This window comes from Aphidius gifuensis, linkage group LG2 (assembly GCF_014905175.1).
Source record: "Aphidius gifuensis isolate YNYX2018 linkage group LG2, ASM1490517v1, whole genome shotgun sequence".
Lineage (NCBI taxonomy): Eukaryota > Metazoa > Arthropoda > Insecta > Hymenoptera > Braconidae > Aphidius > Aphidius gifuensis.
The window spans coordinates 28,053,797-28,071,425 of NC_057789.1; the positions used below are offsets into that span (position 1 = coordinate 28,053,797).

Consider the following 17,629-nt stretch of genomic DNA (forward strand, 5'->3'; position numbering starts at 1 on the left):
TTGGTATAGCTGCATCGTTTCTGGATGATCATGAGGTATCGATCAACTCAAATCGTAATTACGTATTGTCTGTACGAAATACCGCATATCCGCACATGTCTGTGTATATATTTCCATTGAATTTAGAATTATTGCCGAGACATAATGCTCTTTTATGATCAAATTATATATCAGCTTCTGCTTGGTATTTTACTTTGCTAAGATTTAAAAAAATAAATGACATTCAGAAGTATTTAACATTCTTATAAAGTATATAAATTATTAAATAATTTTTGAGCTTAATGTCAAATTTAATTTGGCTGGAAAAATTATTCAGTAAACAAAAATAGAAAGAATATAAATTATTAAATTGTTTTATTTCCAAGAGAAATTTGATGCAGCTGTCAACAATTTAACAAAAACTATTTGTATCATTAAAACTTTTAAACTTTTATTTTTTAAATATTTATATTATATTAATGAAATAATTAAAATTGCCATCGTCAAAAATACTTGTATAGTAAAAAGTTTAACTAATTTTATAAATATTTTTGCTAGCAATTTTATATGTATACTAAAAAAATAGAAAATATATTTATTTTTTAAATATTATTTTAAATAATATAAAGCTGAATAAATTGGCAAATAAAGTTTTAAATTGAACACTTGCGTTTGCAACGGGTGAAGGAAAATTAGATAATTTAATGACGTTCATTCAGGCAACAACATTTTGTCCATGTAATACAATAATTTTCTGACAACATGGCTTGTTTTATATTAATTGAGTTTTTAAAATTAAAATTTATTTCGTGAAATCTCATTCAAGCCAGTAATGAGTATGTACATATTTGTTTTTATATAAATGTTATGGTGTTTTTTTTTTTTTAATGTTGAAAAAATTTTTTCCAACTGAATTTATTAATTAAACATGATAACAATTATTTATATTCAAATTGGTATTTTAATAATTTAAATATTATTAATATTTAGCATATTGTTTTCTTTATGGAACAATGTTAAAATAAATAATTAATTTATCATCATTATATTTATCTTACGATATTACTTACCAATGTCTGGTAAAGTTGAAATTATATTTTACTTTTATTGACAGCTGATTTAGTGAAGTATTTCCATAAAGAAATTTTCTGCATTACCAGGCATTTATTTGAACGCAAATACTTTTAGTTAAATAATTTTGATTGAATATAAAAAAATAATTTTTATGTGAATCATGGGTTTTATAAATATATAAGCATTTATTTTCAAAAAAAAGATACAATTGATTTATAGAAAATTTAGTATATTAGCAAAAATATTTACTTTTACATAAAAGCATATTTTTACTTTTAATTACATAGTTTAATTTGTTATTTTATTTATTTTCCAGATTACACACACTTCAATGGGACGAGCCAATAATATCATCGACTGCAATAAGAGTGAGTTTTTTTTTTTATTTATTTTAATTTTTAGATGAACAAATTTTTTGTATTCTTATACCGACACAGTTAATGTGATTTCATTATAATTTTTTTTAAATTTTATTTTAATAGCAAAAAACTATAAGACTTTAGCATAATGAATATTCTTTTGAAGGCCTAATGTTTCGATTAAACTGGCACTTATTTTTAACTTTAAGAAATAATTTTTTTCCCAATCAAAAAGAAAAATTATCTCAAAAATTTGACACAGCCTTGAACATATACAACAAATATCTTTCACAAATTAATCTCAATAAGATTTTTTTTTCTCAACAATAATATTGAAAAAAAAAAAAACTATATAGAAAATTTTTTTTCAATTATAATTAATCTTTTTAAATAATTATTTTGAGTTTGAAATTCTTGAATTAAGCTTAGAAATAAAACCCATGGCTTGGGTGTCTCCCTTACGATATTCCAAGGTTCGTATAACATCAGTGTCTAAGAAAAAAAAATTAACAAAAATTATTATAAATTACTGGCATTAAAAAAGAGAAAAATTTATTTTTAAAAAATTACGTACTTTTATGAACAGGTCGAGATAATGGCAATCGAACTTGTTCTCTTTCAATTTCACTCTCATGCTCGTAATTAGGAATTTCGCTGAATCGTAAAAATGCTTCAGCCATAAATTTTGGTCGTGTTAATAATCCTTCTTTATCTTTAACTTCAAAAATCAATATTGCATCTTTTGTATTTTTTTGATCGTCACTCAAAGGACTGTAAAAAAATAAAATAAACAACATAAATTTAATTTTAATTTAATAGCTAATTATAAATAACAACTTACATGTTAAAAGTCTTGTCATAAATTGGACAAAATGTATTATTTTCAACGTGAGTTTTTGGCATTGTCAAGTCACAAAACTTTTCCTCTGGCATCAATCTAATTTTCACATAGGGATCACATTTTCCTGAAAAAAAGAAAAAAAACATTTATATTAATTACAAAATCAATAAAATTATTATCTACATTCACCATGGGATCGAAATATTTTAAATCATGCTCTGGACTATAAATGATATTTAATTTTATAATGATTCATAATTTTCCAACTGCCCAGAATTGTGAAAAAAAAAAATTTAATTTAATGCTTGGCCAGTGTTTGTTGCTCATCATTGACATGCAATTTCGTGCAAGTTTTTTCCCTGATTAATAGATATAAAAAAAAAAATCGCCAAGCATGTTTACGAGCAATTAAAATTGAGATGATATAGACAGGCTCGATTTCTATTAATTTACATACTTGTCTTGACATCTTTCAGTTTTTTTTTAGAACTTTGTTTTGATTTTAAATGTAGTTTTCGTTCAATTGTTGACAGCTTGCCTATAAAATCTCCTACAAAAATGGAACAATTAAATAATTTATAATAATAATTTTAACTAGATTAAATTTCATATATATTTCGCTGAAAATCATTTAAATTTTTTAATTTAAATTTTAATTTCCGCACATTTTCATTTTTGAATTTATTAGTATTTTTTTTGTTTTTAAATATTTTAAATTATCTTACCATTGCAATCATTGGGATTTAGTTGAAACACACTGAATATTTGTACAACCAGTGTATTTTGAATAATGTAAACATTAACAGCAAGTTGTCCATGTGAAGATATTTTATTTTTATTTTGTTCATCACTTAATTTTCTATTTTTATATGATTCATCAGAAAATATTTGAGTTTTATCTTGTTCATCTGATGATTTTTCAATACTATCACTCTCATCTGATGAAGATTTTTGATTGTCATTTTGTTGTTCAAGTCTTTGTAAATAATAAAGATGAATAAGCTCAGATGTTTCCATTCCAAGTAATTGTAAAAATGGTTCATTTTTTTCAAGAACTGGAATTTTAGATTGTTCATTAGCACCACCTTTAAAAAATTCCAGTAGTGTTGTAAGTGCACGATGAAGATTTGAAAAAAATGATGGTGGTCTTCTTTTTTCTATATTATTATCAATTAATTTATCAACTGTTTGTGATATAACATCTAATATTATATCGAGTATTCTATTAAAATTATCATCATTAAGATTTTTATATAATGTATCAAGATTTGAATTTAAATACATTAATAATTGTTCAAGTGTATTATTTTTAGTATCAATAATTTCAGCACCAGTCATTAAATATCTTTCAATTGATGGCTGCATTTTATATGCAACAACTTCTAGCAATTGATCAATTCTATGATTAACATTATCCTTAGCTTCATCAATAATTCTTTGTAATGATTCACGACATCTATCACTTTCTTGTTTTGTTTTAATTTCATCAAGTGAATTAATAATATTACGAAAACCTAAATCATTTGCCAATGGTTCAATTGATGTTTTAATATAATCAATATTATTTATAGCATAACACCATGCAATTGATACTTGAAATTTTTTATCATAAATTGTATTTGTATTTTTTTCATTTTGTTGAATTTGTTGATGTACTTTTTCAGCTTTTTCTTCCATCATACCAGCATATAGCTTTGAACATTCACCAATATCTGATAATATTTTCATAATAAATGCATATGAACCTTCAACATCTGGCCATGCTAATTGTGTCCAAAAAACTTTAATTTGATAAAATATTGTCAGTGTATCAACAGCACTTGAGCTATATTGTACAATTGTATCATATGATTTAAGTGTATCAAATTCAACAGCCTTTTTAATTCTTTTAATTGCTTTATAAACAGCAATATCAAGCCAATGTGATACACCATCATCAAACCATTCATGATATTTTTGTATTGACATTTCATCTAAACCATCTAAACAAAATACAGAACTAAGTACAGCATAACGTTGTAGCGTTAAATAAAGCTCAAATAATATTGTACCAAGTGTTAAATCATCATTATTATCAGAATCATTATTGCTATCATTATTATTTGATGCATTTATTTCATCATTTTTAACTTTTATTGATTTTAATCTTAAACAAACATCACCAATTATTATTTTACACATATCACTTATTCTTTTTTCATACATAACATATAGCGTTCTTGCATATGGAAAATTAATTTTTTTAATAAATAATTTATCATATGTTTCAATGGCATTTTGTAAATCAGCTCTTATTAATTGTATTATTTTAATATAATATTTTAAGGCATTATCATCACTATCTAATTGTGGTAAATTTTTATTCATAATATCATCAAACCATTCAATGCCACCTTGTATAACAGTATATTCTAGTGCTTTAATAATATCAATATCAGTACCATCTGGTTGTGGTAACCAGCCAAACATTTTACGTGGAAATAAATCAAAATCTTGTGGTATTTCAATTGATGATACTGATGATAATATACCAAGTATTGAACCAACTTGTGATACAGCATTTCTATCACCACCAGTTAATCTTCTTATTTTTCTTATACTATTTAAACATGAGTATATAATTTTTTTAGTTGAATCCCAAAATAATTTAATTTCATCATTTGAAAATAATCCATTTTCCAATGGTCTCAATAATTCAATAGCAAGTTTATTAAATATTGAATAATTAAGTGGATGCTGTTGATGAATTTTTGAATATTCAATCCATTGTGCAAGTGATACATTACGTAATAATAAACCACGTTGTACAATATGTTGTTGTATTAATACTTCAGCTGGTGATGACCAACAACCAGACCAACAATATTTTTCAATTTTATTTATATCAATTTCATGAAGTAATAATATTCTAATTAAATGACGATGTTCTTGTGCTGCAACTTGTGTATTATGTTCAGCACTAAATATTAATTTTAATTTAACAACACCACGACGTTTTGTTTTATTTTTTTTTTCAAGTGAATACCATGTTGTATGACCAGTTACTGGTATATCTTTTAATGATATTCTACAACGTCCAATAAATTCATTATCATGACTTCCAGATGTTGCTGTAACTGCTATTTCCTTAGCTAATTTAACAAATCCACGTACACCTTTTATATCTTTAACTTTACTCATTTTTTCTGGTACTGTTTCAGCAGCATCAAAATCCCTATTTAAAAATAATAAAATTCATTAAATATACTTGATAATAATATAATAATTTTTTGGACTTACCATACTTCAAGACAAAGTGTATCATTCTCGGTATCTTCTAATGGCCTATTGAAAAATAAATTAGTTAATTAATTGCCAATTGAATTTAGTGCTTTAATTATTTTTAAATATCAAAAAATTTAAGTATTTACAATTCAAAATGTTCTTCCCATACTGGTGTTAATGTTGCGGATTTAACAGCTGTATTGTAACGTCTTGTTGGAGCTGATTCCAGATATAATGCACAAAATGGATCACTTTTACCATTTGAATCTTTTGATACTAATTCTTTAGCTTCAATAACTTCAACATTTAAATGCATAACAGGAGCCTTGGAAAACAATTAAAATAAAACATAAAATTTAAAGACATAAAAAAAAGACCTCTAGAAAGTTAGCACATTACAATGGGCACAAACTAATATAGTTAGAACTAATTTTGCATTTTTGTATATTTTTTTTATGCAATGTTGTGCTAGCTTAATATTAAGTTAACACAACTTTTTTAATAATTAACTTATTCTAATGAATTTTTGAATTATATGTAGTGCAGTTTATTTTGTGTTGAATTATTTTTATTTACTTTTTTTAAATATTTTTTAAAAGTTAGTTTTATTAAGTTAGCACAACTTTTTAATACTTATTTTGATCATTATGTGCTTTTATGTGCTATTCTACGCTAAATAAATTTTTGTTCATTATTTATTTAATAATTTTTTTAATAAAAAAAAAAATTATTTAAAAAAAAAATAATTGAAATAAAAAATTATTTCAAAGGTAGAATAAAAACACATAAAAAGCACATAATTTTGGTCAAGAGTTCACCAGGATAAGTTGATTATTAAAGAAGTTGTGCTAACTTAATATTAAGCTAGCACAACATTGTTAGAAAAAAAATTATTTAAAAGAAAAGTAATTGAAATAAAAAATTAATTCAAACGTAGAATAAAAACACATAAAAAGCACATAATTTTGGTCAAGAGTTCACCAGGATAAGTTGATTATTAAAGAAGTTGTGTTAACTTAATATTAAGCTAGCACAACATTCCATAAAAAAAATATATAAAAACACAAAAATCGCGAGTTCCACACAAAAATAGCTTTGTGGTATGCTAACTTCCTAGAGGTAAAAAAAAAGACATATTGATGATTATTTTTACCTCCATTTTTTGAGTTTCTTCAACAATTTGTAAATGCATTTCATTGTCAACCTTGAATGCTTGTTGAAGATGGTTAAGCAAAACTTCATTTCCACACTCTCCGTCATCATAGCCAATTTGATGATGGGTCATATAAACTAATGCAGTATATAATTCTTCAATCTGAAAAAGCAAAAACAAATATTGCATAAACATATTTAATGAAAATTAATAATTATATCATTTTGATTTTATTTTTTAATGTATATATTAATGCCAATATACAGATTAAATTAATTGTAAATATTATCAAGGACACAATATCAATGATAAAATAAATATTAAACAATCTTCAATTAATTTTATTTTTAAAACCTGACAACTATATAAACTCACTGTCATTGCACGAAGAATTGCATCTGTTTTACGTTCAAGTTCTGCTTTTGAAATACCCCTAAAGGTATTTCTATTTTGTTTTATTTTACGCATTGATCCTAATCTTTTTGTTACAACCATAATGAAAAATAAAAAAAATATTTACTCAATAATTCATAATTGACACACAAATTTTCTTTGTTTTCGTTGATTTATTTATTATTTTTTTATTCATCAAATTACTTTTATAATTTATCAAATATTTTATCATCACTTTTATACTTTTTTATTTTTTAAATTTGTTTTTACTATAACAATCACAGCATTTTTTTTTTTAACCACGACACTTTTTTTTTTTTTTAATTTAATATTAAACACGTGGTTAATTCAAGACCAACAGTAGAAAATAAATAATTATAATATTGAAATTAATTACTTTTTGATGATATAAAATGTTTTTGTTTTATAAATATTATTGAGATTCAACTTTGACCATTGAATTAGTTGATATATATATTTGTGAGAATTACAGGAAAATTGCAATGCGTTGTTGTCGACTGTTCAATAACGAGTGATTTATATTAATATTTTCAAAGCAATCATGAACTCAAATGACGACCTTTTTTTTCACCGATAATAAAGACGATATTAACAACCACCTTTGTCACTCACTGCTCGCATATCCGATACATTCACGAATTCTCAATTGAATTAATTAATTTTATTTATATATTATTGTTATCAAAATACAAAGTTTTAATCAAATATTCATTTATTTGTATTTAAACAAGTATAAAAATTAATTATTATTATTGTATTTTTATATTTTAATTTGTAGTTATTTTAAAAACTCAAAAAAAAAAAAAGCGAAAATTATATAAATTTCATTCGATGAGTTGTAATTGAAGCTTCACAATGCGGCAGTAATTTTTTTTTTATTTAAATAGTTGACAACTTGCCATTGTCATGATAAAAATAAGAATCGAAAGAAAAAAAATTATTTATTTTCCAGCTTTAATTGCTTTAATTTACGTTTGTTTAAAAATTAGTTTGATAATTTTATAAATGTTATTTTTAAATATCCAGGTGATATATTTATATGATTTAAAATTTTCTTGAATCTTGAGATAGTTATAACTAGACTGCATCCCGTTTAAACTCGTTGAAAATATTAAACATAATCATGTCGCATCCATACGTTTCAACAATTGCATCCAATGAAAGTTGATACACTGACAATTAGCTGATTGAACATCAAGGCATTCTGTATCAAGTATGAATTGACTTGAGCGTTAAAATGTTTTATTTTTATTTTTTAGAAAACATATTTATGTCAATTAAAAAAAAAGAAACATTTTTCTCACACTTATTATGCAATTTATAATAAAATTAAATATATATACAGCATAATTTTATTTTTATAAATACACTGATTGTTGATTTGAACAGGTGTTTAATACTACCAATGAACTCGTCTTACAAATGACAAAGTGGAAGTAGTTTAGTTGAGTGATTATGAAAGAATATTACAGAGGAAATGACAATCAGTGGTAGTTTGGAGGACAAAAAGAATATAACAAAGTATAATATCTATATATTAAAGCCTCTCTTCATTCTGAATTATTTAAATTGTCAATATGCCAAAAAAAAATATATATTCAAACTAGTGGCATTGGAATAATAATCAACCACTAGCGTAAATCAACGAAACTAAAAAAAAAAAAAATGTTTCACTTGAAAAAAAAATATAAAAATAATTTTAACATTTTAAAAATATAAAATATATATATCACAAATATTATTATCACACTGAGCACTGATTAATAAACAATAAAATTAATTATAATAACAAATCTTTTTGTTTATAATTTGTTATGTTTTTTTTTTTTTTTATTTTTAATCTCAATATTTTGCAATATTTTAATCATACTGTTAAAGAAGAAGAAAAAAAAAAAAAAGTAAATGAAAATAAATAATAAATGTTCAATCGAATACGGACAAGACGTAACGAAGACAAACTTAAGACTGCCAGGAATAGAAAGACCGAGTTAAAAATCTGTCTGATGAATCCTCGTGGTGTCGTTTCACCACGTCACAACCAATAATATACAAACGCAAGCGCACAAATAAAATGCGTTTAAACTTTAATCACAATTATATTTATCAAAAAAATACTTGCTACTATTTTATCTTTTTATTTTTTTAAATTTTATACTATTTTTCTTTGTATATGATTATACAAAGGTCATGTTTTTCACATCTATTTTGACCTAGTACCCTTGGTCTCGTAATAATGATTTATATAAATTTATACTCTCATTCAGTTACATCTTGGAATAGACCACCCTTGAAACACTTTTACATTTTTGTACTATTTTATAATTTTATATCATCACAGATGTTTTAATTCTTTGTTTTCAATAAACATATAATATATTTGAGTAATGAAAACAAACATTTATAAATCATTTATATCATCAATTTGATGCATTCATTTTATTTAATTTTATTGAGATCAAATGGTACTGTTATCAATCAAAATGTAAATTTATCAATATTTTTTTTTTATACAAGCTAATGTTTATACCCTGTTAATTGGCATTAATTTAAATTGTTTATTTAACAATCATTGCATTGTGTTTAAAACACATGATGCTTTTTTATTTGCATTGATAATAAATTAATAATTATATACGAAATATATATTTGATCTTTTGACCTAGATTTTAATGACATCAATTTTGATGATATAAATACTACTGTTTTAATATATTGATAAAGAATATTTTATTTATTATTATTATATAAATAGATATACTTACGTTCCAACCGACAGAGTCATTTAAAAGTTCTATAGCTTCTTCATTTTCATCTCTATCACTGTCTGATTCTAGCAGCGCCTCAGTTACAATAGTTTCATTTTCTTCATCTTTTTCTTCTTTATCATCAGCATATTTTTTTTCATTTTGACATTGACCATAAAGAATTGGTAATGTCAATTTTTTACCTTCAACTTCTTCCAAAGCTCGAGCTTTTTCTGCCAATAATGTACCCAAATTTTCAAAAAAACCTCCATCAGATTCTTGTATTCTAGACAAGAAAAAAAAATAAAAAAACAATTATTTAAATAATATATTTTTTTAATAAAAGCTTTGACAATAATAACAAATTTTAATTATTTTTAAAAACATTCAAATTACTAATAGCGGTTGTTGATATGAAAAAATTTTTATCTTCAGTCAATTTGTTTGATTGTGACTAATTGAATTCATTATCAAGTGAAAAACAATGAATCAGTGACTACAATATGTTGGATTTTAATTAAAAGCTTATTTGTTTTGTATGAATTTTTTTCAAAATAAATATGAATAATATGTAAGACAACATAATTTTTAATAATTTTAATTTTTTTTTGCTTTATTTTCTCTAATATTTAAATTATTATGTCATTGTCATATCAAAAAATAAACAGATTCCCCGACAGACATTTCTTGATGGAGATAAGTGTTAAAGATAAAAGAATAAAAATTTTATTTTTATATTTAGAAATTTTTAATGTATGAGACGAGTAAATTAGATATATATATAAAAATACATTCTAATTATAACCCATTTATCTAAATTTAAAATTTATTATTAAAAGTTTATGATTCAATAATTTCATCGAGTTTATTCGTGATGTTGGAATATTTTTCAGCACACAAATGTTAATTTTAAACAAACTGATAAAAAAACAATAATAGAATAAAATTCAAAGCCAAATAAATCTACTTGAGGCATTTAAAAAAAAAAAAAAATTTGAACAGCATTATTAAGCGTGTACTATATTTATAACCTAAACACAAATTTTCATAAATAACAAATTTAATTCTGTTGCTTTATTTTTTTTTTTTCAAAACTAGTCACCTTTTATGAATAAAGTTATGAGCAGCGAATTCCCAAAACATTTTACCAACAGTAACCGGTTTATTTTCACGTTTTTGGGTCATACGAAGTGCCCCAACAGTAATCATTGAATAAGGATGCTTGGCATCTAATTTTTCGTTATTATTAATCATTTTATCACTGTAATTTTAAAAGTCAAGACTGTATTCAAAACAATTACTAAATTTCTTTTGATTTTTGTAATTTTTATAATTTTTAATTTCACTAAAACTACTTGATCGGTTATAAAAAAGACAAATAGTTGCTGAGAAAGTTTTGGACAGACTGACTAATATTTCAACATTTTAAAATCTGCCTATTCTAAAAAAAAAAAGAGGGGTTTTATGTCAGTGACGCATTCTGATAGTAAATGGGGAAAAAGAAGACAAATATTAAATTTTAAAAAAATTATAAATACATAAAATATAATATTATGCTGAATTTATTAATTAAAAAATTTACAAAAAATCATAAATGAATACCGATTCAGAGTAAATAAATTTTGTCTAATTTATTTAATTGATTAAAATAAATTATTGTCATTTTAATTACTATAATCATCATGTTAAAAATACATTGTAAATTTATTTACATGTTTTGTATTTTTTTTCCTTGTTGATAATACAACCCCTCGACTTGTGAACAACCACTCTGCATGTGATTAAAAAAATTATTAAAATGAAAAACCAGCTGATAGAAAATGAGTAAATAAATTAATAAATAAATATATAATAATAATTGATAAATAAATGAATAAACAGCGCGAATTGTTATTCGCTAATATTGTTCATTTAAATTTAAATTATTGATACAATTATTATTCATATTTACTGATATATAATAACACTTGTTCGTAAAATGATAATTTTATTTGAAAATCAGAAATTCCGCTAACAATAATTACAACTATATTTTTAATGTACGTACATCATTGTATATCATCAACAAAACAATTACTAATTAGTCATGAATATTCTTTATGGATATAATATTTTTTTTCCAGTCTACGTAAGCAATATAATACATGGCTATCAAAAAAAAATAAATTATTATCATGAAATAATAACTCCTAGGAAAAGTTACAAGCCATCTATTTTTCTTTTAATTTTTTCGTCGACATTTATTAGATGGAAAATATTTATTTTATGTTTTATTATGATAAATAAATTAATAAAGGTGTTTTTGATTTTATATGCATGGCATAAAGTAAACTGACAGTAATTCGCAATTCAATGAATCACATGATGCAATGACCTTCAATCGTCTATCTTTGAGAATTAAAACGATTACTCATTTAAAAAGTGTGAGTGAATTTTTTTACATCTGGATACTTTTAGAATGTTTCGGGACTGTATATTCTCTTGTATATATATCTATCTAAATTTAGAATTGAACGACTATACAAGTTACGCTTATAAATTAACTTTTACATATACAACATTTTGTACCTAACACCATCAGTCTAACATTGTATTGTCTTCATAAATATCTGACGTAGTCATGTATGAAATCATGTCATCAATATGATATATTCGCAGATGATATCATCACCAAATTTTTTATTTATTGTCAAGAATCTTATCAAAATTTATTATTTACTTCAATTTAATTTACAATAAATAATTATTTTATCAATACAAAAATTAAATAATATTTAATTTCAAAAAATTAAAATTCATTACCTTTTTTCATGTTCAGTTTTTTCTGTATTATTTTTTTCTTTCAATTCTTTATCTTCAATTATTTTTTGATAAAATCCTTTCCACATTGCATCTTCATCCATTTTTGATATATTTTTTTTAAATATAATATTTACAGCGATAAATTGAGAAAAATAATTAATCAATTATATTTATTTTTTTGGATACAAAAAAATAATTGATGATTTCACTTGTGTGTTAATAATTTTAAATTTACTTAATTTATTATTGTTTGTTTTTAATAAAAAAAAAAAAATAAACAGTTTGTTCGCGAAAACGTACTGAGTAGTGATATATTTATTTTGTGTTTATAAGTTGTGAATTTTGGGCCAAGGATGCCGGCTGTCAGACTCTCACTAGAATGTTTTTATTGCAGCAAGTAGTAACAGCTTGTATTGGTTAGACAATCGAGATTATAAAACAAAATTATTCTGCCCAGATGGCACCATCATACAATGTGACTCAGTCCAAGTAAATTGCGATATGTGATTCAGATTCAAGTATATGATAATTAATTTTTTTTTTTATTTAAATTTAATATTTACGTAAACGTCGTTAAGACACGTAATACAATATATTTACTCTAATACAATTATTGCTCATAAATGATAATAACGACTTGAAATATATTTCTTGAGCTATTAAAAAAAATTTTTATCAAAACATTTGAGATAATTGTTTGAAAAAATAAAAAACATTTAAAATAAAAAAAAAAAAATACGACATGTCATTGTCAGCTTGTTATAATAAATTAAATATATATTTTTTATTATTTTTTTCTATTTGTAATAATTTTTATCTTTTTAGCTGTTAAGTAATCAAAAAATTTGATATAAATAGAGAATGTTAAACAATGATATTCAGTGCTTGGAAAAAAAAATAAAAAATGTATTATTTATATTTAATTGTGGCTATTTTCTTTATTGGTAAGTAGAATAATAATAATTATTGTTTTTTAAATTGAAAATTGTAAATAATTCAAAAATTAATTGCATTAAATAATTATCATTTTATATTTTACAAAAATTAATTAATATCATACAGATATTTCTCATCGAGGAATTGTTGATGCAAATGTTAATGAAAAACAACTCCCCTTGAACAATGCTTATTTAAAATCTTCAGCTGACACTGAAAAGCTCATCAATGATGTTTTAAAAATATTTCTCAGTCCATCAAGCTATTCATTGATAACACGTTCCCATAAAAATAAAAATTTATCACCACAAGAAAATTTGTTGCTATCAACACCGAAAATTGGAGACGCAATTTGCAATGAAGTAATAGTATTATTAAAAAAATGGAATATACTTGTTGATGATAATTTAAGAAAAAATTTATTCAATTCATATGATTCGAGCTTGAGAATAAATCCTAAAAATGCAGTGTATCATGAATTATTTTCATTTCCATACAAGCTCATGAAAATAAGTGATACAATTGTTAAAAAATTTGGAAATTTCTATCAGCAAAAAAATTATCAAAAAAAAGGTTATAAAAAATCAAATTTTAAACTTGAATATATTAAAAATAAAAAATCAGATAATTTAGAAAGTGTTGAATCAATAAATCATTTTCAAATGTATATTAAATCTTTATCAGAATGCATGAAATCAGAAATGAAATATTTTGATATAAAAAAAGCTGCTAGTGATTTATTAAAAAATTCACCAACTAAATTATCAAAAATTGCACAAAGACGTTTTAATAAAAATATTCCACGTAATAATTATGCAAATAATACACTAAATTATTCTGAATTTAAAGCATCAATATGTCATCTACTAGTTAACAATACAAATGTAAAAAATTTTCAATCTTGTCTAACTGAAACTGAGCGAATTGATGATTGTATTAAACGAAAATTTATGGAAGCACGATATTCAGATAAATCAATGCTACGAACATCTAAAAAAATACTTGGACAAATAAATAAATTGGATTCTGGATGTCACGTTAAAAAGTTGAATGAAAATACAAATATTGTTTGTGTTAAAAAATCAAATACATCATTTGTCAATGAAATAAATAAGTATACTCCAAAATCACCAATAATAAAACAGTATGCTAAATCACTTTATAATTATCTTGACAGAGGTCAATTAAGTTCAAGTATTTTACATGAAATTGAATCATTAATTCACGTTTATAATAAAGGATTTATTGAAAATACACGTCTACTAAAAATGTCAAAATCTAAATCAAATAATTTAAGTAAATATAAAAAACATGAAAAATCATTAAATAATTATAAAAAGAATTTGCTTGATGTAAGTTTGCGTTCGGCAATAAATTTACATTCAACAGCAATGACTGTTGAAAAATCATTGGTTGATAGTGCAACTGAATTGCCAGGAAATAATTTAACAGAATATGTAATTACAATGAAATGTATTGTTCCTCTTTTGACAGCTGTATTTGATGAACAATCAATGGAACCTTATACTCAAAATTATTCATATGATAATCAAGATGTTGATAATTTTTGGAATCAACATAGTCAACGAAAATCAAACGGTAATTTTATATTTATTTATTCAATTTTAGATCTACATGATTTATTAATAGGTTTTTTTTTTTTCTTCATTTATTTTTTAACAGGAAATATGTCTAAAGTGTATGTTTATCCATTGAATAATTTAACTAATTCACTCAAGCGAATTACTCAAACACAGATGATGAGAAAACCGAGTACAATTTCAAAACTTGCCAATACATTTTTATTGGCAACTATATTTTATGAATGTATGTCTATATTGGCTGTTGCAATGTATCGTCCTGAAACTATTGGATCTCTTGAAACACAAACGGTATTAAAAATCAACAAAATAAAAATTATAATTCATTTTTAATAAATTTAATAATTTAATTAATTTTCAGATTAAACCAGTTGATAATTATTATACAACTCAAAGACCATGGACTCATCAGATTGAACCCAATGCTGATGAAGAAGAATAATATCCCCCAGCTAATATTTCGTTAAAAAAAAAATATTTAATCAGCACTTGATCAAGGTTACGTAGTCACAAAAGATAAATAATTATATTCTTCATGTAGAAATTAAATAAAAAATATTTATGTTATTTTAAAAATAAAATTGAATTATTGTCACATTATTTTTGTCAACATAAATTAATAAACTCTACATAAAAGCTGTCAGTTTGGTTTTTAATTTTTTTGTATTCTTGTGATAATGAATTTTTATTATTTCTTTTATTTATGTACTATTTTTATGACCATCAAGATTTTAAAAAGTAAAAAAAGAAGCGAATATAGGCTAATGTGTAATTTAAATAAATTTAGTTGAAGTTGATTCTGTTAACAATGAACATCAGGATTGAAAAAATTATATGCCTTTTTGGTGAGTAAATAAGTTTATAAATATTAAATAAATAAAAAATGAATTAATAATAATTTATATTTTTTATATAACAGGTTGTTTATGTTATTGGATGAATTTTACAAATTCGACAAATTTAAAAATTGTTGGAGGACGAAGAATTCGAATTTCATCAAGACCATATATGGTTTTTATGATTACAATATTTTTATTTAATTATTTTTTGATATTAACTTGATTATAAACTTCTTTTTTTTTTCAGGTATCTATCCATGAAAAAAATGGTGAATTAATATGTGGTGGTACTGTATTATCACCACGATGGGTATTGACAGCTCTTCATTGTTTGTAACTATCTTAGATAAATACAAAAAACAATATAAATAATATTAATATGAATTTTTAAAATATTTTTTATTATTACAGCACAGATTCAGATGATTTAAAAAATTATTATCTTCGAGCTGGAACATCATTTTCAAATAGAGCTGGATCAGTTCGTTCGATAAGAAAATTAGTAATTTATAATGATACCATGCATGAAGATATTCCATTTTTACCAATTCATGATATTATTTTAATAAGAGTAACACCAAAATTTATTTTTTCAAAAAAATTATACCCAGCAAAATTACCAAAATTCAATGAAATACCTCCGAAAAATCTATGGGTTTCTGGATGGGGAATATCATACAATGAGGTAACATTTTTAAAAATTAAATTATTTATTAAAAAATTAGTTTGATAAATAAATTTTTTATTTATTTATTTAATTATAAAAATATTTCAGCTTAATCCAAAATATCTAAGAACAGTTCGTGTTAATAAAGTGAATATTGATAAATGCATTGAAAAAATGCCATTGTATAATGGAATTATAAATAACATTTCACATTTATGTTATGGACAAAGAAATCGTGATTCTTGTAATGGTGATTCAGGTGGACCATTGACAAATAAATTAAAAATTCATGGAATAGTATCATTTGGTATTAAATGTGGCGTTAATCCTGGTGTCTATGTAAAAGTATCACACTATATAAAATGGATTTTACAAACAATATTACCAAAAAAAGGTAATTCACAAAAAAAACCCTAAAAGAAAATAATATTTCTTTTTACAATTGAAACAAAATAAATATAAATATATGAATTTAGCATTTTTATTTAAAATCCAAAGGCATTTTACGTAAATGTATATTTTTTTTTTTCTACATGTGCGCATATCTTTTATTTTTTTTTTTTTTCATAACAAGGAAAGTTAAATCTCAAAGATCCTTGAATATTTTTTTTATCTAAGACTTGTATCATCAGACTATCGTAACAAAAAAAAATAAAAAGTCTACTGGAGGTTGCTAAAGATACGACAATGAAATCACAGATAGTCCCTCCTATACGTTAAGGTCCGGTGCTTCCAAAGGAAGTCCATTAAAAAAAAATTCAACTAGTATGATTGTATGGATTCACACGGTTGGAGATGGACAAGTAGACACGCAGTTTAATACACAGATATTACTGAAAAATTATTGTCTATATATACGGGTAAATACACGCACGTGTACAGTCGACAATGAGTATAAAAAAAAATACACAATTTTATGCTTTCGAAGCTATCGTTTGTTTGGCTGACTCACCTGA

At 23.4% G+C, this 17,629-nt stretch overlaps 3 protein-coding genes across 6 annotated transcripts; 2 read left to right on the forward strand and 1 right to left on the reverse strand.

Annotated features, from left to right (window-relative positions):
• Positions 1–1,607: 1,607 nt before the first annotated feature.
• LOC122850033 (protein unc-13 homolog 4B) lies at positions 1,608–13,016 on the reverse strand. Of its 4 annotated transcripts, XM_044148994.1 has the most exons (10): positions 12,631–13,016; positions 9,847–10,114; positions 6,671–6,832; positions 5,664–5,842; positions 5,533–5,577; positions 2,979–5,467; positions 2,711–2,803; positions 2,254–2,377; positions 1,987–2,183; positions 1,608–1,904 (listed from the first exon to the last, which is right to left on the reverse strand). In XM_044148994.1, the coding sequence occupies exons 1-10, from the start codon at positions 12,729–12,731 to the stop codon at positions 1,807–1,809; spliced, it is 3,756 nt and encodes a 1,251-aa protein (XP_044004929.1). In that variant the 5' UTR covers positions 12,732–13,016; the 3' UTR covers positions 1,608–1,806. The 4 variants fall into 4 exon arrangements, with proteins under 4 accessions (XP_044004929.1, XP_044004930.1, XP_044004931.1 ...); XM_044148995.1 differs by lacking the exon at positions 2,711–2,803; XM_044148996.1 differs by lacking the exons at positions 9,847–10,114; positions 12,631–13,016 and adding an exon at positions 7,046–9,051.
• A 1,319-nt stretch (positions 13,017–14,335) lies between these two features.
• Positions 14,336–15,660, forward strand: LOC122850035. Its single transcript, XM_044149002.1, has 3 exons — positions 14,336–15,165; positions 15,250–15,458; positions 15,529–15,660. The coding sequence occupies exons 1-3, from the start codon at positions 14,517–14,519 to the stop codon at positions 15,607–15,609; spliced, it is 939 nt and encodes a 312-aa protein (XP_044004937.1). The 5' UTR covers positions 14,336–14,516; the 3' UTR covers positions 15,610–15,660.
• Positions 15,661–15,975: 315 nt separating this feature from the next.
• LOC122850679 (trypsin-4-like) lies at positions 15,976–17,090 on the forward strand. Its single transcript, XM_044149812.1, has 5 exons — positions 15,976–16,012; positions 16,087–16,178; positions 16,254–16,339; positions 16,418–16,577; positions 16,782–17,090. Exons 1-5 carry the CDS (start codon positions 15,976–15,978, stop codon positions 17,088–17,090), a joined length of 684 nt encoding a protein of 227 aa, XP_044005747.1.
• The last annotated feature ends 539 nt before the right edge of the window (positions 17,091–17,629 follow it).